General features: G+C 46.3%; 1 protein-coding gene across 1 annotated transcript in view; it reads right to left on the bottom strand.

Moving 5' to 3' along the window:
- Positions 1 to 23112, bottom strand: part of ZBTB16 (zinc finger and BTB domain containing 16) — a 247814-nt gene that overhangs the window by 6688 nt on the left and 218014 nt on the right. Inside the window, exon 4 of the mRNA XM_007936523.2 lies at positions 1954 to 2124. Within this exon, the coding sequence (XP_007934714.1) occupies positions 1954 to 2124 (171 nt within the window). The remainder of the gene's footprint in view (positions 1 to 1953; positions 2125 to 23112) is intronic.

Here is a 23112-nt window from a genome sequence, read left to right on the forward strand (position 1 = left end):
GCCTCACTAGTATGAAAATCAACAGTATTTGCATGTCTGCCTGGGCAGGGCACATGCTCCATGTTTCCTAGGTTAAGCAAGGGCTTCTCCCAAACTGTCAGGAAAGAGCCACACCCCATAGATGGGGACATCTGTGCACAGCGGCATGTGACAATTAGATATGTGAGCTCTTAGAGTGCAGCATGGACAGAGCAGGGGATATCCTGTGTGAACTTGGTAGGGCTGGGCTCATTCAAGCCACATGAAGTTGGTAGATTTGACCCACTGGCATACTTAGAAGTGGCTACAAAGTGACTGGTTATCTTTGATAAGCTGACCTTTGGGAACCCAGTGGGGAAAGTGTTAGCAAGAAAGTACATCTATTTGCAGGGGCCACTTGTGCAGTCATTGCAAAGAAAATCCCTGTAAACATCCTTCCTCCTTAAGCCGTCAGGATGAGCCCTACCTTCTAGAGCCTCCAGCTATCCCACCCTAGCCATTCTGAGTAATTCAAAGCCAATCTGCTGATACTGAGACAATATATAACCCTGAATAGAATGGCATCTGGAAGTGAGAGCCCAAACAAGCTCTTTGGTGAGGAGGCTGATGGGACAGGCCAGTTCAGGCCATGACCAAAAAAAAAAAAAAAAACCCAGTTGCCCCCGAGTTGATTCTGAGTCATGGTGACTCCACATGTATCAGAGTACAACTGTGCTCCATAGGCTAGTCAATGGCTGATCTTTTGGAAAGAGACTGTCAGGACTTTCTTCTGCAGTGCTTCTAAGTGGACTCAAACCTCCAACATTTTGATTAGCAGCTGAGTGCATTAACCGTTTGCACCACCCAGTGACCCCTGTGACAAATAAAACCCCTCATTTATTCAGCAGTCTGCCACCCATGACAGGCTGGCTTATGCATACTCAGTCCCTGAGCTGTGACAAGACTCTTAAGAAAAAGCAGAAGGTACTACTACCATTCTTCTCTTGAGTAACACAAAGTTTTTATACCCTCTCCAATAGACATACACACACACACTGTTATGTATGCAGACAAGACAGTCTACCTGTCTTCCTGGCCCTGCCCTACACAGGACAGAGAACACCCAGAGAGACAAACACAGACTCAGAAATGGGTATTTCTTTACCAAGTCACAGTCAACAAAGACCCAGTTTTGTCTTAGAAAAAAGAAGGCATTTAAGATATCCATTCTTCTTCACCATGAAGACTAGGGCTGCTGCAAAGAAGCAAAGGCCTCTCGGCTCTCTGGTGAGGAGGCTGATGGGACAAATGTCTCACCCACAAAAACTGAGCATGTCATAGCAGGGACTCCCAATCCCCCTCCACAACTCCCTCCATCATCTGGAACTGGCTAAGCAGGGCTGTGGGAGATTTCCTGGCTCACTACTGAAATACTTTCATTGTGTGCTCCAAGCAAGGTTAAGCCGCAAGTATAGAAAATGTGCTTCTGTCATTGTGGAACAAGTAGGAATATTCCCTCAAGTGTCAAGAAAAAGAGATCTGCAAGCGTTGACTTCAGGACTGCATGTAAGTGGATCAGGTGCAGGGAGAGTGTAGGGGCCAGGACAGAGAGAGTTAGAGACCAAGTAGGGCAGTTTTTCTCTAAATGCATTTTGGGTCCACCAGCATCAGAATTTCCTGGGACTACTTATTAATAAGGCTGAGTCTTGGATGCCACCCCAGATCCAGTGTCTGTATTTTTTGCATAAAAATGCAAGAGTCTTTCTTATTTAACAAGCATCTTCTCTGTTGAGAAGAGAGAGATTGAGAACCAATGGTTCTAGGGATGGGATTGTCAGAGAAACTGTCCACACTTACTCTGAACTACATGTCTGATCCTTGGGCAGAGAAGGCTGAGGGCTGACTCAGCTCAGCACCTTCACTTTATGTCTTTGGAAGTAAGTCCAGGCATTGATTCCCAGAGATCCCGATCCACTCAGCTTGGGAGTGGCATACCTGTGTGTGAGCGCAGGTGGCGTTTCAGGGCGGTGTGGCTGGGAAAAGTACGGTTGCACTCGCTGCAGATGTAGCTGCGCACGCCTGCGTGGACCTCCATGTGCTGCTGGAGTGCGCTCTGTGCCTGGAAACGCTTCCCGCAGAGCAGACAGAAGACAGCCATGTCTGTGCCTGAGGAGACAGGGCAGGGGAGAGCCTCAGGAAGTGGAAACACAGGCCAATCCTTAACCCATCAGCCCAAACCCAGAGCCAGCATCACAACCAACATTCCTAAGCCCCCAAGCTCAGGGACAAACCAAGAGATGGTCTAGGTTTTGCAGTGTAGTTGACTGAGCATCTAGTATGTTCCAAGCATGCAGGCTACAGTGGTGGACATAACTGGAATCCTTCCCTACCTCATGGAACCTAAAGTCTAGGAGCAGAGAAAGAGACATTAATCAAATCATTATTATCAAATGTAAATTTGCAACTGTGACAAGTGCCATATAAGAGAAGGCAGGGTACACAGCAGGTAGGTATGAGAGGGACTAGAGTTTGGGGCAAAGGGGTGAGGAGTCAAGACATGCCTCTGAGAGAAAAAAACAATAAAAATAATACGTGCTAATCATTGTTCTAATCTAACCAACTTAAAAATCACAACAACTCTAAGGTAGGCTATCTTATACTTACTTTTTAGATGAGGAAAGAAAGGCACAGAGAAAATGAATAGCTTGCCCAAGGCTGCATAGCTTGTAACTGGCAGAGTTGCGATTCAAACCCAGGCAGCCTTGATTTGAATTGTTTGCTGTTCTCTTGTTGTTAGCTATCATCCAGAAGGCCCGTGACTCATGGTTAACTCCATGCACAGTGGAACAAAATGCTGCCTGGTCTTGCCCCATTCCCAGGATCAGATCACCATGATCCACAAGGTTTGCATTGGCTGATTTCTAGAAGAAGATTACCAGGCCTTTTTTTCTAGTTTGTCTTGGTCTGGAAGCTCTGCTGAAACCTATTCAGCACCATAGTGACATGCAGGCCCCCAATGACAGACAGGTGGTAGCTATGCATGAGGTATATTGGCCAGGAATAGAACCTTGATCTCCTGCATGGAAGGTGAGGATTCTACCACTGAACCACCACACTGCCTGTTCTCTTAGCCAGTTCTTCATTCTTTAAAGCAAATGTCTAGAGGATTCATTCATTCAACATATATTATTTTAGTATCTTCCACAAGCAGGACTATAACTATGGGGATATAACCATGGGGAAGCACGCAAAGTCCCTGCTCTCATCATAGATGTTACCCAGGGCACTGGGAGAAGAGAGCACATTCCAGAAGGCAGAAGAGTCCATGTGTGGCTGGAGAGGTAGGATGAGGGGGGGAGAGAAGGCTGAAGAAGTAGGCAGGGGCCAGGTTTAAAAGCAATGCTAAGAGCTTTATGTTTGTCCTAAGACTAACTGATAACTGTCAAAGGAACTTAAGCTAGTGAGTGGCATGATGAAATTTTCATTTAATTCTGTCCAGTTATTCCCTGTGCTGATCAGAAGCACAGGTACTCCACAGTACCCTATAAAGACAGGCTGCCATCTTCCGTTGGTCATCAAGCCCCTTCCCAATGCTTCCCTGGAGCTGTGGCCTTCCTGGTTACAGCACCACGATTAGGAAGTATCTAAATCTCATGTCTGAGTCCTAACTGGTTGCCCACTGCCCGCCATTTTGGATTATGTTTCCATAAGCATGTCAGCTCCCCTGTAAGCCCATCTGTACACTTCTCTCCTTACTGGCATGAGAGTGATATTTCCTGTGCTCAACCCTGCTCTACCCTCCCTTGTTTCCAGGACACAAGAAAGAAAAGTAGTAAGGCACAGAGCCTGCCAAGCCAGTCCACAGTGGATAGAGGGACACATCACTGGCTGCTGAAAATTGTGGGCTGCTCAGTGTAGAGTCAGGGATTTTCTGGTGAAAGGTAAGGATGAAGAGAAGGTAGAGCAAGAAGAACCTAACTGCCTTCCTGGTCTATCAATGGAGAAAGCAAATGGAAGGTCTGACATTCACAGAGGGTTTTGGGACAGACTAGTGGGAAGGTAAGGAGTGCCTCTCACTACTCCCCACTCCTCTACCTCTCATACCCAGCCATGATCCTATCCTTGTGAAGTGTGGGCACTAGCAGCCCTGCTCCACCCCCCCTTCAGTCACTGTCTGCATCCAGGTCCAGGGAAGGCTGAACAAAACAGGAGGAATACAAGCAAGCACTCAATTTTGCTCCTGGCCCTCAAAGAGCAGAATGGAAGGGCAACAAATATAGGTATTATGTGAGGCGCTTTGTCTCTGCCATCATCTCATTTAAAATCTGCAGCCCTACAAGGCAGGTATTCTTATCCTCCTTTTCATAAATGTGAAAACAGAGAGATTAAATAATTTGCCTAAAATCACATAGCTAGAGAGAGGCAGCGTTGGGATTTGAAAATGTCTAGTTCTGTCTGATACCAGAAATCATGGGGCTGTGACCATTTCCACCTCTGGGACTGGCCACCTGCCTCTTTGGGCTTTCCCCAGAAGAGGCACAGTGACAACAACAGCAGAGCTGTTTGAGATGAGGACTGGCTTTGGGGACAGAGCCAGCTCCAGCTGCTTCAGGTCCACCAAGACATTCAGAATGTGCTCCAGCAATGGCTAGAGAACCCAAGGCAGAAAACAAGTCACAAGGCATAGCTCTGTGAAGTCCCACAGGGGTGGGAGTGGACTGCAGTGGCAGGAAGAGACCTGATGGTTCTACCACTGGAGGGGGATAGGGACCAGACTAGGGTAGAGATCATAAGGCCAGGAGGGGGGATCAGAAACGATATCCTGGGATGGCCTGATGGGATCTAGGGCCTGACTAGAACAGGGCAGGTGACCGTGAAATTCCAGCCACCTCTGCACCCTGTTGACAGGTTGAAGTCATACAATGGTCACTACCTAGAAAGAAAATGCTACAATGCCCCTATAATGGTTTCTCTTTCCTTCTTGGGATACCCTTTTGTCCTGATCCCACAAGGCTCAGGGACTCTCCCTGGCCACCTGCATATTGACAGAGGCTCACAGGCCAAAAGAAGGGGGACCCTGAGGTCCCATACCCACTCTCCCCATTCTTTGTCTTGGAGACTAATAGCTGTGATAACAGAACACTATTAAAAAGAAAAAAAAAAAAAGAGGAAAGGGAGGAGGCAAAGTGGATGAGGCACAAGAAAAGCAATTGGTGCAGGCACGTTAAAAATCTCGAGACTAGATCTGAGTTATTAAACAATTTGCCGTAGTTTCTGCCTAGCTGATTGTTCGGCATGTATGATGAGTCAGGGCAGATTCTATTACACTGGGAGATTAAGCAAATAAATGCTAGCTTTTTGGAAACACATTAAAATGTGAGACTATGGAAATAAAATTATCTAGAAAATTGTATTAACAATTCATTAGCTGCAGTGAGATAGGACAAGTGGGGCCCCGTAGTGTCAGAATACACTGCTCTCTTCAATGCCTGAGCTCCGGATACGCTCCTCCTGTACTATGCTGTGGAGAAACATCCTGCCTGGTACCCCTCAGGAGAGGGAGAAACCTTAAGAAATCATATGGTCACCATGACACAAAGGGGAAATATACACACAGGGGTCTGCCTCTGCCACTCATTTGCCTTGTGACCCTGAGCAAGTCATTTAATGCCTCTGTACTGGTGTCTGCTCATCATTGGCCATAATGCTTGCAGTTGTTGAGTGCATCAAATGAGTTACCTAGATGTAAAAGCTGCTGTGAACTGTAAAGTGGTGGCAGAGCCAATGCCAGCCCCAACAATGCTTTTGTCTGGATTAAACAATCCTATCTCTTCCTCTGGGCAGACAGATCCTTGCCAGGGCACACGGTTTTGGGGAGTAGAAAGAGCTAGATTTCAGCCTCCACTTTGCCTTGCATTCGGGCTTCCTCGTGCAGTGAACAACCTGTATCACAGATCATGGCAGTCCTCCGTTACTTTACCGACTGTAGGCTGCTTCCAGGAACCTGACCCTAGAGAAGGCATTTTGGATGAGTTACATCATTTAAGATTCAGTGCCAAGGACATCTTTCTCTAAGCACTGAACAGTACCCTTCACAGACTTCTCTCCTAGCATGTAAAACTCTATCACATTTATTTTTGACATTCAGCACTGCCTATTGGATTGTAACCCTTCCAGAGCAGGAACTATCCTACTTATATGTGTGTCCCCAACATTTAGTGGAGGTCCTCACATAACGTTGTTGAGTTGGCTGCTGACTCATGGGGACCTCACGCACAAGAAAATGAAATGCTACCTAGTCCCACACCGTCCCTATGATTGATTGCAGTTTGAACTGTTTTCACCCATAGGGTTAATTTTCAAAAGCAGATGCCCAGGCTTTTCTTCCTAGTCCATTTTAGTCTGGAAGCTCCACTGAAACCTGTTCAGCATCATAGCATAGCAACACACAAGCCCCCACTGACAGGCAGCAGGTAGCTGCTTATGATTTATACTGGCCAGGAATCAAACCCAGGTCTGTGGAATGAAAGGGGAGAATTCTTCTACAGGACACCAATGTCTCCCTGGCACAGAGTGGGAAAAACAAACAAACAAACAAACAACCTCACTGCCATTGAGTCATTTATCAACTCACAGTGACCCCTCCTTGGGTTTTCAAGGTAGTATCTCTACAGAAGTAGATTGCCCAATCTTCCTTCCGAGGAGTGGCTGGTGGGTTTGAACTGCCAGCCTTCTGGTTAGCAGTCAAATGCCTTTGGCAGTACACCGCAACTCAATAAATGTATGGTGCATTAAAGAATAAATAAAGGGCTGTGGGACAATCACAAAAGGTAGAGGAAGTAGTCACGATACAGAGACAGACGGTAAGGGCTGGGGAAGGCTGAGACCAAAGTTCACAATGGAAGCCATTACTGAGAGCTTCCAATAAAATTTCCTTTGGCAACTGGTAAAGTAGCTCTGGTAGCACGGTGCCTAGGGCATCTCATTGCTAGCCAGAAGGTCGGTGGTTCAAACCCATCAGCCACTCCATGGAAGGAAGACTGGGCAATCTACTTTCGTAAAGATTTACTGCCTCAGAAACCCAATGGGGATCACTATGAGTTGGAATCAATGCAATGGCAATGGGTTTTTTTTTTTTTTTTCTTGGTAACTGGTAATGCCCACAAGCAGCTGATCCTAGTGGGGCCTTCCATGTCTGCCTGGTAGGCTGGACAGGACTCCCCAGTTCTTGTTCTAGCTGAGCTACCGCTCAAAAGCAAAGACCTAGACCACAGAAGGACTAGTTCTACCACAGCATGCAGTGAAATAGTCAGAGGACTCCAGTTCTGATGCCATGGTGCAATGCAAAATCCTTTGCAGTGGCTTCTGATCCTGAGCCATGAACCTAGGAAAAGGCATTCATAACTAACCTGCCTTTCCTAACACTAACTTCATAGTGCCCTCAGCAATTAACAAACACTTCAGATAGATAGATAGAGATATATAGATATATGTCCTACAAATGTATTGTTTTCTATCAGTCTGTACATTTGAACAATCTGTATATTGTTGTCTATCATTCTGTATATGTAAATAAAGATGCATCCATTAGCCTTGGCTCAAGGAAATAATTCATTAGGTCAAAGGAATTAGCACTTCCTCTGCTCTTGTGAAGAATGAACGGGACTCAGTCAGGTGAACTCCAAGGTTACTACTGCCTGAAGGGAGTGTGAACTAGGAAGAAGGTTGGGTGTGGCAAGAAGCAAGGATCTAGGCACGGTAATCAGTGTCCATGCAGAGATATGGGCCTCCATTGCATCAATCACATCTGCAGAGAAGTTGACCCACACAAGACCCCCAGGAGAAGCCAGCTTGGGTCTCAGGGTATGTACGAGTCACAGGCTCCCAATTTAAAACAAGTTTAATTTTAGCAAGAAAATGGGAGAAAGCCAAAGCCAGGGTGGAACAGGAGGCAGGAGGGGTGACACAGACCCAGGGTATTTATTTCACGCAGGTGATGACTGGATCTGAAATTATGAGACACAAAACCTTCATGTTTACACCTGTGCCATTTCCATACCAATTAGCTCTTTAATAGAAAGGAAGGAACAGGATCAGAGGGATACACAGCTGGAGAAGATGTTCAGGTGCTACAGCTTCTTGGAGCAAGGCTCTTATTATCTCCCACTATATGCAGTTTCTTAATCAAAAGAGCAGAGGGATCTAAATATATTCCAGCTTTTTTTGGTAAGTGGGTTGTGACTGTTACGTGTGCATATGCCAGTATATATGCATGTTTGTGTGTGGGTGTGCACGCACATGCAACACGGATGGACTTCTCCTATCCCTATCCAGCCTCATCTGAGTAAGAAAGAGCTGCCTCCCCTGGTATCCTTAGGAGCTTCCTCTCCAGACAGAAAGGAAAAGTCGTATTTAAGGAAGTGACAGAAACCTTGGTTTAAACTGGAACCATCTCCCACCCCCAACCCCCATCCATCCCCAAATCCTTCAGACATGTCTTCCTACTTCCTCTGACTCCCAGATTACTCTTTCCTAAGACACCATCTCTAGCCATGGACAGCCCTTGTGACCACACACCAAAACCATCAGTGACACTGTCTGGTGGCGTAGTGCCTAAGGCATTTGACTCCTAACCAGAAGGCTGGCGGTTCAAACCCACCAGCCACTCTTTGTAAGGAAGGCTGGGCATTCTACTTCTGTAGTGATACCACCTCAGAAACCCAACGAGAGGTCGCTATGAGTCGAATCTGACTTGACGGCAGTGAGTTTGGGTTTTTTTTTTTTTTTTTTTGCTCCCGTAGTTGTTACAGAATTTAGTTGGACTGCATCATCCACTGTGTAAGACATACAGCGACTAGCAGCACAGGACTAACTCACATCTAAAGCTAAAAGGCCCTCTCTAGATCTGAAGAAGATGGAGGTCAGAGGTAAGAAAGGGTATGAGTGGGCTAGAGGACAGACAGAGAGGATACAAATGCTCAGACATGGCATTTGCATATCTCCTGTGCCATCATTTGAGCTCTGGTGGCATAGTGCCTAAGGCATTTGATTGCTAATCAGAAGGCTGGCGGTTCAAACTCACCAGCCGATCCTCGCTCCTTGGAAGGAAGATTGGACGATCTACTTCTGTAGTGCTATCTCCTCGGTAACCCAAGGAGGAGTCGCTATGAGTTGGATCCGACTCAATGGCAGCGGGTTGTGCCATCATTTAGGGCTCCACTCCTTATCGAGGGATATATCAGAGAAAGAGCCAAGAGCTGTCTCCCTAATTCTCCTCTGGCTTCCCCCTGGGCATAAGTGAGAAAGTCATTTGGGATGAGCTCCTAACCCCAGTTCTGTGACAAGTGAGGGTCCTGTCTGCTCAGCCAAAAGAAATATCAGCCCACTGACCCCTGGAAATGACGGCTGCCAGAAAGTGGGACATGAGTCCCACCATTCCCTTTACTGTCACGACCTTTTTCTCAGGAGGGCTAGAGTAGCTGAGAAAACATCTTGGAAGGCTTGCCTCAAGCAAAACTAGCTACAAGCTCATGCATGGGTGCTTGTCTGCTGCACACAGAGTCATCTGCTGCTGGGGCACCTTTAATACCTGCTCAGTGACAACTTCCCAAACCAAGGCAAGAACTCAAAGGCTTACAGTCCAGCAGTCTTGTCAATTTCAGCCTTGCCTATTACAGTCTTCTCATTTAGCCCTTGACACTCCTTTCTCCTACCCTTCTCATAGGCTTAGAATCTTGGAAGGCATCTATACATCTCCATAACCTCCCATTTCCACAAGAAAATGGGAGTTAGTCCTCAGTGAACAACAAAAAAGGGTGAAGAGTGGGAACAGCTGATTCAAATTTGTTTTAAAGCTAAGCAATGGATGGGTGAGTGATTACAGTTTTCCCCAAAAGCCCCAAAACTTTCAGTCTCTTGAGGAATGTGGCTGCATCCTCAGGCAGCAGCAGCTAGCAGAGCTGGCTGCCGGAAAACCGTGTATTTGTTTAGCAGTGAGCTGCAGACACAAGTGCATTTCATTACTCGGCACCTCCAGCTACAGTAAACAAATTTGTCAGCTCACTAGCTCATTAAGGTGGCCCCGGACACAGGGGATTTATTGAGACCTGCACAATAAAAGTAACATGAATGGATTTACTAATTTTGTCAATCACTCCAGCAAACGAGCTGAAGAGGGAGAGAAACTAGGGGAGGGGCAAGAACGGGGGACAGAGAGGAAAGGAGATAAAGAGGAGGAGAAAAATTTGGCTTGATTTGCAAGAGAGAGTAAACTGGTTAAAATGGGACCGCATCCCAGGTTGTACCTGGCTGCACAACCACTTCTACAATCTACCTGATGTGCTGGAACCCTGGTGATACACAGGAACCCTTGGCAGAGAAGGTGCCAAGGGCAAGGTAAACTGCAAGATGCTAAACCAAGTCCTAGTTCCCTGGCAGTGCCACACAGGTGGGGATATGCTCCTCCATTCCTCCTGCCCCATAACAGATACTGCACTAATGAATCAGAGGATGGAAAAACACATTCAGGGAAGCCATGATGTCCCCATCATAAGAGACTAGAGTTGCCTCTCCCAATACCTCCCACTGTACCAGCAGCCCCTTCTTCTCCAGTCCAGTTTCTGGACCCTTCCAGACATTCCAGAAGCAATAAAAAAATCCCACAAGAGCTAGGAGAGGAAGGAGGAAATGGAGCAAGTATGTGTGCATACGTGTGTGCATGTGCAAGTATATGTCATGTATGTGCATGTATCGTGTGTGTGTGTGTGTGTGTGTGTGTAGGGATGTGTCTCTCAGGACTGGGGTGGAAAGTAAATCCTGAGAGGTATGCAGCCCTCAGGTCTGTAACTTTCAAAATGACAGCAGGACTGGGGCAAAGGTCACGGGGGTCCGAGGCCTTAAGCACCTCCGCCAGCTGTGGTGGGGAAGCCTGGAGCCTGTAGGACGCCTGCCCATATAAATCAGCGGTAAGCAGCACCCGCTGGGGGCAAGGACAATGGACTCACACGGGGGTGCGAGGCAGGACAATGCAGACCGGCCAGTGCGCAGGCCCGGAACAAATGTGCCCTGGCACCACGGGGGGCTCCCATTTGTGAAACTAATTGGCCCACGACTGAAAAATTGGACCAACTTCAACAGCCCTGAGAGAAGGGCCAGCCTGCAGTAAGTAGCCTAACCTAGCTCTGCAGAGCCAGCCCAGCCCAAACCTGGGGGATCAGAAATGAAGCGTCTCTCAGGTCTACCCATTTTGGCAGAGAGGTGAGATGGGACCAGTTTGGCAGGAGGATGAAATGGTCAATGGAGATGCTGAGGGACTTGTGTCCAACTTCTTTCCTTAACACACAAAACTATCTTCCTTAGTTTCTCTATATCATCTGTTTTGTAGGCTGCTGAGCTGAAAAAGAAAGCTCAAAGGATAGAGACAGGTACCATCTGCTCCCCCAACCCCCATTCTGGGAGCCAGAGTGCTCCCAACTTCCCTCATCTGGAGGTGGGTGAGCAAAAAATAAACATAAAGCTACAATGGGTCCCTTTCTAAGTCCATCCTTTCCTGACATGGATCAGTCCCGTGCCCTCTGCCTGTGGCTGCTGTGGCAGTAGGAGGCCTGTGACTCTCTGCAAGGCTGCATGAGGACTGTACATGGCAAGGCGCCCTCAGACTGATTCATCTGCAGGCTTCTAAGGAAAGAACTCCCAAAAGTGGCTGGTGGAAAATCTATGCAGTGTATGAAAGGATGGGTCAAGATAATCATCCCAATCTTTGCCCTCTTGCCCTGCCCTCTCCCCATGACCCTTCATTACAGGCTTCCAACTGAAGAAGAGTGGAAAGCTCTAGAATCTTCATTCAAGTCCTGGCTCAGTGACCAACTCAGTGTGCACTCTCAAGTAAGTTAATGGACCTCTCTGGACCTCTGTTTCCTCATCTGTAAAATGAAGAGGAAAGTAAATGATCCTTAAAGCCCCTCCTCCCACTCTAATATTTAATGATTCTGGGCCTATTAAAGAAAGTGATGATAGACTGAAGCATCCTTTTTCCCACTGAGATGTATTTCAGGCCCCTGCCCCTTCAATGTGCCTTGGAAACCCAAGGAGGGGTCGCTATGAGTCGGGGCTGACTTGAAGGCACATAACAGGCTCCTTCAATGTCTGAATTGACAGCCTCTTTTGAGCTGAAGAGGATCTCTAGGATTTTCTGGGCACCACTTTCTTAGGCTGACAGAGGGAGAGTCACAGGCAAGGCAAAGAAAGCATCTATCCACCATCGATTGAGTGCTGGTCGAGGAGGTGTCATGCTGACCCCTCCTCAAATAACGCTATGAGATGGGGGTTTTCTAGGTAAATGAGGATAGCAAGACTTGAGAGAACCTGCTAGGTCTTTTTCTCTCAAGAGACCACGAACCATCTGCTGAAAACCAGAAAAAAAAAAAAAAAAAAACCTCACTGCCATCAAGTTGGATCTGATTCATAGTGACCCTCCTTGGATTTCCAAGGTGGTATCACTACGGAAGTAGATTGCCCAACTTTCCTTCCAAGGAGTGGCTAGTGGGTTTGAACACCATCCTTCTGGCTAGCAGTCAAATGCCTTAGGCACTACCCAAAAACCAAGCTGACTGCCATCGAGTCAGACCTGACTCATAGCAATCCCTCCTTGGGTTTCTGAGGCAGTATCACTAGGGAAGTAGATACTGACCAAATCCTCAGAAAGGCAATTCTTGAAGTAGCTGAGAGTACCAGCAACTCTGTACAAGGCAAGGGCTTGACTTGGTAGGGTGGGGACAGTGCAGTAGAGGCTTTCTCTCTCATACCCCCAGCCCTTGGTGACACACAACAGAGCAACCTAGAACAGAGAGTGAGTGGGAGAACCAGATCCTCCTCCAAATGTGGTAGTTTTGTTTCCTTAGTGTAGTGCCCAACACATGGCAGAGAGGCATTTAAATTCTGAGCACTGTGTCCAGAGCTTCCTGGGACAGGATAGGGGTTCCACCTAAAGATAAGACCCAGTCTCCTTATTTGTACAAATAAGAGTTTAGAATAAAGTATCCCCGGGTCTCCTTCCTCTCATATTCTGTGTGTCTGACCCTTTTTCTATAGAGAGTTTGTCCCTCCAGTGACAGGCATCCCTGAAGTCATCCTGAGGCCCCAGAGAAAGACTGGGGACCCAGCAGCAGAGTCTTAAAAAAAAAAAAAAAATCAACTCAGCTGCGCTCTTCCTTAAAATGTCCTATAAACCCCAGTGTACTCCACAGTGAGGCAAAGACAGGAGGAGGCCGGAGAGAGGAGAGGGGCAGAGAGGAGAGAGACAGAACCAAGACGAAGACTCAGAAACACAGAATGGAGCTGGGAGGGGAGCAGGGCTTGGGGAGGACAGAAATCCAAACTAAAATGAAATACGGATTGCTTCAGAGCCATTTAAATACCTGACAAACACTGGGCAATGAAAAGGAAAACTACCTCATATAAATAAACAAAAACAAAAACAAAAACAAAAATAAGAGAGATGCTTGTATTCATTTTACTGACATTTTAATGGTTCCTCTCCTTCCCCCACCCCCACCCCAGAAGATGATTACAAATTAAGCAGCATTTAAATGCTTTTTACTGTCAACAATTAAAAGGCCAACAGTGGGACAGAGAGTGTGGCAGCCATTCATTCCCACGGTAACCAGGCTATCAGACACCACTCGGGCCTTCCCATACTGTACGGCACACAATGGCCCAAAAGGGAAAAGTGCACACACCGTTAATTTTGCAGGACATTCAAAAGCAAATTAAAATACAAAAAGCTCACAGCACAAAGATAGATACCGAGAGTGAGGGCAAGGTAGGTCAAGCTTGTGGAGTTAAGGTCTTTGCAATGGCAGAGTTTAAGCACAGCGCTATTACACCTTATGCAGAGCTGGCCCAAAGTCATTTTCATGTATTTAGCATGTGGTGTTACTATTCACTGCATATGTGCATGTGTGTGCACATGGAGGTGTGTGTATGTGTGTGTATAGTGAGGGGAGGAAGATAGGTGGAGGTTGCTTTCCTAGACACAGAAGAATGATCAGTTAAGGGATCCTGAGAGCTCTAGGCCAGACCCTAGGACAGGGTAGGGAGAACACACCAGCTGCTCGAAACTGGGCTTCAGCTGGGAGGCCCTGACGTGCCCCCATGCTTACCCCTCCAGTCCCTGCACCTCAAGACCTCCTTGCTGGACCAGGAGAAACCACATGACTTTAATTTCACTCTGTTCAGGGGAAAGGATTTCATTCTAGGGTGGGCCAACAGAACAAATGTCATTTTTCAGAAGTCGGTTTTTTCCTTCTTCACTTTCCTTGATTATTACTAATTCACCCTGCCCTCCTACCCCACCCCAAATCTTCTAACACTCTCATCTTTCTGAAAGGCTAAAACCCAGTACATTCTATTACTCGGCCTCTCTTTAAGCCACATCGGCATGAGCTTCAGGAGCCCCTATCATAATGGGATAATGAAAACACACCTTCAGAATAACATCATTGCTGGTTGCTATCAAGTTGCTTCTGACTAATGGCGACCCATGTGTGCAGAGGAAAACTGCTCCACAGGGTTTTCAAGGCTGTGCCCTCTCAGAAACGATCGCCAGGCCTATCTTCTGAGGTGCTGCTGAGTGGTTCGAACTGCCAACCTTTCACCTAGTAGTGTGCACCACCCAGCACCTCCTCACCCACAGGACAAAGGGGAAGAAAAGCAAAAGATCAAAGGAAAAGGAGTGGAGTGGGGGACACATGGGGGTAACTACCAATTTTCTTTCCAGTTCTTCAGAGAGGAAGATGGAAAGCCACAAAATCGAGCTGGCTACCAGGTGGAGGGTGAGAGGCTGGATTTAAAAGCAGCCGGGTACATTTCTGTACCGTAAAGTTTAATATGCAGGAGGGACGACAGAGAAATAAAAGAGACACGTCCCCTTTAAAAGGAAATATAATTTACAGTGTGCAGCCAGGCGGCCCATAGTTTCAATCTCGTTTACTATAGAGAAAACTCTGCTAGCTGTTCTCTATCCCACAAATCCGATTTAATCAGACAAGCCAGCCAGCGTGGCTTGGAGTAAAAACGGATAATTAGTAAACAGAGAGCTACTCCAGTGCTTCATTGGCATTCGAGTTGGGCTACTGTGTCGCATTTAAAATGCAGTCTGATGAAGTTTACAAAATCAAACCATTTGTTACTCCTATTGAAGAGGCTTCAGGCCACTTGCAATTAAATTGGAATTAGTGCTCAGAATGAGACACAGCAAATTCATACTAAAAAGGGATCTGACTTTGAGACATTTGACTTCACTTCAACAGTTTTCTGTGTGAATGTGTGTGTGGGTGTTAGTAAAATACTCTTCGCTCACCCCGACTCTGCAAGACTCCCTCCACCCCCCCTGCAACTCAGTGAGCCTGCCCCCCACAACCTGCTCCTCTCTGGGCTGGCTGCTGGCTGCTGGCTGCTGGGGCTGGGGTGGCGGGGGGAAGGGAGGACAGCTGACACTGGGGAGCCAGGCCCTGCATTCACACTGGGAATATACTGTACTAGGGAAAATGTGGCCACAAAGGACCATATGGCTCCCTTCTGCATTGAGTCTTTGGACAAGAGGGTGGGAGGGGGCTGGGGAAGCTGCCAGAAGGCACACTTCCAGGGGGCACTGGCCCCGCCCACCTCAGACAGCAGGCTGGCAGCTGAGGGGAGACGGGGGCACCTTTTCCCCTGGTTGGCTGCGTTCCTATGATGCCCCTGCTTTCCCCTCCTCAAGGGCCCATGCACAGAGAGAATTGCAACCATAGGACCCTACTCGTGAGCATACTCCCAACCCTGTGCAGCACCCTTTCAGGGAGAACCAGTAGAACTACCTCTGTCTAGGCAGGAGTTCTTAACCTGGAGTCCACAAAACCCTCAAATGCTCAGTGCATTTGGTTGGTGAACTTAGAGGGGAATAAAATAACATCTTTGCTTCCACCAATCTCTAACAGAAATTCAGCAGTTCCTTTAGTTTTTAATAGAAGCAACACACCAGTGGTATTAGCAGTATCTGTGTCTTTCTCACCAAAAGATATCATAGGTGCTTTCAAACCACATTAATATTCTTATCATTATCTCATAATATCATTTATGCAAACCACTGCTTCAAAAATACAGTGGTTATTAAGACCTACTGCTTAATCATGTTAGTTAACAGGATAATGAAGAATCACATATATACTATATTACAAATTGCTTTTTTTTTATATCCATGTTTCTAGTTTCCATTATAAACCCATGTGTTTTGTTTTATGCATTTTTAAATATTATTCTGAGAAAGGGCCCATAGGTTTTAACAGACTGCCCACAGAGCCCATGGAACGAAAAAGGTTAAGAACCTCTGGCTTACACTTGCCTTCCACCATGCACGAGGCCCAGGTTTGATCCCTGGCCAGTGGACTTCAAGTCTACCTGTCAGTAGAGGCTTATGTGTTGCTATGATGCTGTACAGGCTTCAGTGGAACTTCCAGACTGAGACTGACTAGGAAGAAAGGCCTGGTGGCCTACTCCCAAAAATCAGCCAGTGAAAACCCCATGGCTCACACTGGTCTCATCCACGACTGTGGGGATGGCACAGGGCTGGGCGGCCCTTCATTCTGTTGTGCGTGGGGCTGCCATGAGTCAGAGGCCAACTAGGTGACAGCTAACAACTAGCTGAAGCTACCTGGACTCCTCCAACCCTTCTGTCATCCAGAAGTCTCTAGCACAAAGTCTAGCCAGTCTTATCCCTTCAAAACTTTCAAGGGCAATGAAGAACAGAACTGGATGTTTAGCCTCCCAGGAAACAGAGAGATATCATGTGTGGGTCCTCAAAAAGGACACTGCACATGATCCAGGCTCCCTTCTCAGCTCTGCCACCAGTGAGACTCAGGCAAGTCACTGAAGCTCATTTATTGTCTCCTTCTCCCCATAAGAATGAAAACTGCTTGAGAGAGAGACCTCATTTCTCGTTTACTCCACTGCATCTCTTGGATCAGACAGATGTTCAGTGAATAACTACTGGATGGAAGGAAGAATGGACATGTGGATGAAGGATTAAAGGAATGAATATTATCTCTCTGGACTTCAGTCTCATTTGTGAAATAGAGGACAGGCTCATGACCCTTTAAAGCTCCTTCAGTCCTTATTGCTGTTATTAGCTACCATCGAGTCAGCCTCAACTCATGGTGACACCATGCACAACTGAATGAAATGCCGCCTGGTCTTGTGCCATCCTGCAATCAGGTGCAGGTCAGACCATCATGATCAATATTGGGTTTTCACTGGCTAAAATGTTTGGAAGTAGATCACTAGGCCTTTTCTTCCTAATCTGTCTCAGTCTGGAATCTCTGCTGAAACCTGTTCAGCGTCACAGGAGCATGCAAGTCTCCAGTGACCGATGGGTAGCGGCCACACAGGAGGTGCACTGGCCAAGAATCGAACCCCTGATCTCATACATGGAAGAAAATTATTCTACCACCAATTCACCACTGCCCTCTATAGGGCTCCATCTGCTTGACACCCTCCCTTGCCTACTGATCACACTCCTATCCCCAGAGCACACAGAGCTCTTGTTGTTGTTATGCGCCATTGAGTCGGACCAACTCATGGCAACCCCTCCTTGGGTTTCCGAGGCAGTATCATTACAGAAGTAGAGTGCCCAACCTTCCTTCCAAGGAGTGGCTGGTGGGTTTGAACTGCCAGCCTTCTGGTTAGCAGTCAAATGCCTTAGGCACTATGCTACTGGAGCTGGGTGGGTGCACACATTGAGGCAGCGGGTGCTCTGTGGCAGAGCATGTCTGATGAGGAACTCTAGAGGGTAAAGATCTGCTGCCTTCCTGGGGTCCAGAACTTTCCCATGGATCTCCAGGATGGGCCTGCATCAGGCCTGCACACATATCCTCCCTGCTGCTATCTTTGGAAGAGTCCAGGGGACTCACAAGGCCTCTTCTCCTGCCACATAGAGAGGAAATGGGCTGGTAGTGATGGTGGTGGGAGGGAGGACAGTAAATTTATAGGCCTGCTAAGCAGACAGGCAATGAGAGGGAGCCCCAGAGGCCTGAGGAAGAGGCTTTTATGTAGTGCCAGGCAGCAATGTAATGGCTTTTCAAGCCTGGAAGGAGGCGGCTGGCCTTTTGCTATTCAGGGGATGGGGCAGATGAGGGTGGGGGAAGACTCTGATTATGTTAGTGGAAAAAACAGCAACAACAAAAGAAACACATTGTCCACCTGCCTTTCTCACTACCCCCAAATCTGGAACTACCTCCTTCCGAGTAGGTTCTGTTCCTGGCTCACTAAATCTATCCCTGAGAAAGGAGACAGAAGATCTGGGTGATACTCGCCTGAGCCTCAAGGCCATGTGAGTGGGTGTGCATGCTCTTCAGACAATGATGGGACCCTTGGTCTTCCCTCCTATACACTCACACGCAGGCACCTGCACACACACCACCCATGATGTCCTCAAGGAAGGTGTGGAGAAAAACCCCAGCCTCAGATTCTGACGCAGAAAAGGAAGTGCAGAGTTAAATGTCACTTGGTTTGGGGTTCTTCTTTCCTCCTGCGTGGGTTTCGTTCTCTAGGTATATCCCTTCTTGACTCCTCCTCCGGAGTATCTGGGCGACTCCCACACAGGACTGGAGTCTGAGCTTGGCCCCATAGCAGATGGGAAACCTTGCAGCTGATGGTGTCATGCCAACAGCCATCAGTGTACACACACCCATCACAGATGACAGCCAGAGGGACACTTCTGCCTCTGTCTCTCCAACATCAGCATCACTTCATAACCAACTCTTCCCATGCTGCTCTTCCCTTCCTCTTTCCAACTACCTTCATTTTTTTTTTTTTTTTTTTTGGTGATAGTACTTTTATTTCCCTTGGGAAGACAGTATTGGAGAGTACCATTCACTCATTCACCATTCACTCCAAACACTGCTAGCATTCTTTTGAGTTCCAATTCTGTACAAGTATCAAACATTGAGGCTACACTCGTCCTTGAGAAGTTTATAGTCTAAGAAGTGTAGAGCACAGAGGTTGGATTTTGATATCAAACCAAACCTGGGTTCAATTCATGGCTCTGCTATTTATTTATTGGCAATACATGCAAATTACTTAATGTCTCTGGTCTTGGAGTCCTCATCCATATGAGAATAATACTGTATACTATGCAAAGCTGCTCAACAGATGACAGATGATATATGGAAAGTACCTAACACAGTGCCAGACACATAGCAGGGAATTGAGAAAACGTAGCTGTTCTGAACACTGATTCAGTAGGTTCAGAGGATAGGTATCCGAGAAGATAAGATATGTAAATAAGTAGATAGTGGCATTTAATTTAGGTGTCATGTACTATAGAGTTCCTGGTGGCTCAGTTAACACACTTGACTGCTAACTAAAGGTTGGAGGGTTGAGTCCACCCACAGGTGCCTGGGAAGAAAGGCCTGGTGAAGTACTTCTGAAAAATCAGCCATTGAAAACCTTACGGAGCAAGTTCCACTCTGACACACGTGGGGTCACCATGAATCATATCCACTTAACAGCAACTATTTTTTGTTGTTTTTATTGGTAGCATGAACTGCACCTAGGCCCATCCCAGGAGGTGTTTATAGAGACCCTGGGTCTTTCATCACCAGTAAGTGTTAAATTCAAACTGCCTTCCCACTGCTGAAGTTCTCCCATTCAGTTATTCCCATCACAATCCTCCTTTGATCTCTAAACATCTCCCTTCCTTTCCTTACTTCTTTTTCCATTCAGTCCACACTTCACAGTGCATGGTGCAACTACTCACTGTCAACTCCTAAACTCCTTTCCCACTACCCTTCCACTGCACCCACCCTGCCAAACCCTAACCTTGGGTCAGTCTAACTAGTACTTTCTCTGCTCCTAGAGGTACCTACATACACTGCCTCTACTTCCTAGCCCCTCATTAATGCCTAACCCACTATAATCCAATTTCTGCTTCTATCATTCCACTGAAGCCAAAATCGTTCATCTGTGATAACCAATGACTTCCATGTCACAAAACCCAACAGCCTTCCTCTTAACTGACTTCTCACCAGCACTAAAGGCTGATGACCACTTTTCCTTTTTCAAATCTCTTCCCTTAGCTGCCATGACACTATTCTTTCTTCTTCCAGCAACTCCTTTTTAATCTCTACTATGGGCTGTCATTGCTCTGGAGGGACATAATATGTTGGGGTTCCTCACCCTAGGTTATGTTCTAAGCTCTCTTTTCTTTCAACTGACTTTCCTTATGTAAACTCATCCACTCCCCAGGCTTCAACAATTATTTATATGCTGAAGACTCCAATATATACTTACGTCCAGTGAGGTTCTCTCTTCTTAATTCCAGACATACTTGTATATCCAAAACCTACCTGCTCTCTTCCCACTGGATGGAGCACCGACCTCATTACTATAATGTCAAAAGAGCTTATTATCTTAACAACAAAAACTCTGCTCTCCTCTTGTGTCCCCCATTTCAGTAAAGAGCATCACCATCACCTAACTCCCCAAGTGAGAAAACTGCCATCATTCTTGATTCTTTTTTCACTCACCTCTTTCACTCAGATCAATTACCACATACCTTCAGCCTCCTAAACATCTTGTTTCTTGTCCACTTTAATCCATCCCCACTGCAACTACACTTGCTCATACTACCACCATTTCTTACCTATATTACACCAGTATCTTTCTAACTAATCTCCTTGCCTTCAATTCTAACTTCTCCAATTTATTCACAACCCCAAAGTAATTTTTTAAAAAAATCATCTGATGTCACTTCCTTAAGGCCCTTTAATGGCTCTCTCTTGCCCTCAGGATAAAGGCAGATAAAAGGCAGGATAAAGGCAGTGGATTTCATGGGTCTTTCACCATTCAATGCCTGTTTACCTCTCCAACCTCAGGTCTTATCCTTTTTCCCCACTTCCATTTTCATTTCCATGAACTTGCCATGTTCTCTCCCAACTCCGGGCATTTACTCCTGTTGACCTTCAGCCTGGTATTCTTCCCTTTCTCCTCCATTGCCCCACTTTCTTTACTTAATAGCTTCTTCTTATTCTTCAGATAATGGCTTAGATCACACCCACTCCAGGAACCCTCCCCAATTGTCAGTACAACTTGGAGACCCCTTGTGCATGCTCTTATAACATCTTATGTTTCCAATAAAAACATTATTTATCTTGCATGGGATCTGCTTATTTAGTTATCCGTCTCCTTGTAAGGCAGAAGCCCCATGAGGGCAAGTTTTGCCTTGCTCACCACTGTATTCCCAGAACCTAATATATTACTATGGATATAATGGGTGTCCAATAAATATATTTTCAGTGTATAAATAAATCTGCAAATGAATACCTAAAAATTAACCTATTATTATCTTCCATAGGCTTGGGGCAGATTTGTTGGCAAGTTATGCCTTTAATTATTAATAACTAATCTTTGCCTCTTCCAATCTCAAGTAAATATACTTCTTTATCCTCCCAGCCATCCTGCCCACCACCCTGTAATCCCTGTGAGTTGCAGGTTTATGTGCCTATATTTTCCTGTATCTTTTCTAAAAAAATTATTTATGATGATTTGAGTAAAATTTGTCCTGTATCTTTTGACTTGTGTGACTGTTTTGTATAATTTGTATCACATACTTTAAGAGCAGAGCATAGGCTCCTGTGGGCTTGGTTTTCTCCTCCCAGCTAACATGGTACCTAGTACAGAACTATCCAGACCTCTCTTCATGATGGAGAGTTATTCACATTAATGAAGGAACCATATGATTGGGTGGGGGCTGCAGAATGGAGGTGCCAGGTATTACTCCATGGCCAACTTCTGGTGGCATAGTGCCTAAGGCATTTGACTGGTAACCAGAAGGCTGGCAGTTCAAACCCACCAGCCACCTTGGAAGGAAGACTGGGCATCTACTTCCACAGTGATACCACCTGGGAAACCCAAGGAGAGGTTGAGTCGGATATGACTCAACAGTAATAAGTTTGATTTTGGTAAGTTCTGAGACAGAACCCAACGAGTACCAGCAGTTTGGAACCTGAAGTCAGACCTAGCAGTAATTCCTGGCCACTGGAAGAACACAGGGCCCAAGGTTGCAGAGTTCCTACTTCTTTCTCTTCCAAGACCCCAACAGGCCCTCAGTTCTCCCTATACACCAGCTGGCCTCAGAGCCAGAGCCTTTTAAATCCAGGCAGTGGGCTCCCAAAAATTATCTTGGTAGGTTTTCAGCCCTCCTCAGATGGTTATTATGTATGATATACTGCTCTGAGATTCGATTTCTACAACAGATGGAAAACCCCTAAAACAGGGTTGCTAATGGAAATGCCAAAAGCTGTGTCACTAACACACACATCAATTGTGACCTCCAGTACCCTCCTGCTAGCAAAATAAAGATGGATTTTTAAAAAAAGAATTGAAAAGGCTTTTGTCAGATTGGGGTCCAGTGTTGCACTCAGCCCTGGCCAGAATCCCCTATTCTTATAGATCGAGAGACAATCTGTCCACAGTGAATGCAGTGCCCAGTGTCCTTACAAGCAAATTGTGAAAACACAAGCCATCTCAAGGGGTAACCAGCTCCCCAAAAAAGTTTCCCTGGCTTTGATCATATCCATTCTTGTCCCTTCCTTTTTCAAGACACCATTGCTCACTTCTCAAGTTCAAATAACCCTTAAAAATGGAAAGTACTGTTTACTAAATCATCTTTATGCCTCTTTCCTAACCGTTTTTAGGAGGAAGGACTGTGATTCTTCAGGTTACTGCAAAGAGTCACTGAAAATTAGAACATATACATTTTGTTCATTCAGGTCACAGTAGTTGTTGGTTTGGAAGATTTGGGCAGAGGTCGTTGCAAAAAGTGGATTTGGGGAACCTTCAAAATGTATCATTTTAGCCCAGATGGAAGTTCTGTAGAATCTTTGAAGCCCTGGGACTCAGTGGGAAAGGAAAGACAGACTCCATCTTTCCAAAGAGCTCACATAATAAATGGTACCACAGCACCCCTCACCCAGGACTGTCTTGTTTTCTTAGTGTTTTCCATGCAGGGAAGATAGTCAACTGCATTAACATCTTGTGGTCATGGCTACTTTTCATAATACAGATCTCCTCTCAGCACTTGTTGTTGTCATTGAGTTGATTCCAATTCCCACAGGACAGAGT

This window comes from Orycteropus afer, unplaced genomic scaffold, assembly GCF_000298275.1.
Source record: "Orycteropus afer afer isolate SDZICR_OR568_19922 unplaced genomic scaffold, OryAfe1.0 scaffold00036, whole genome shotgun sequence".
Taxonomy (NCBI): domain Eukaryota; kingdom Metazoa; phylum Chordata; class Mammalia; order Tubulidentata; family Orycteropodidae; genus Orycteropus; species Orycteropus afer.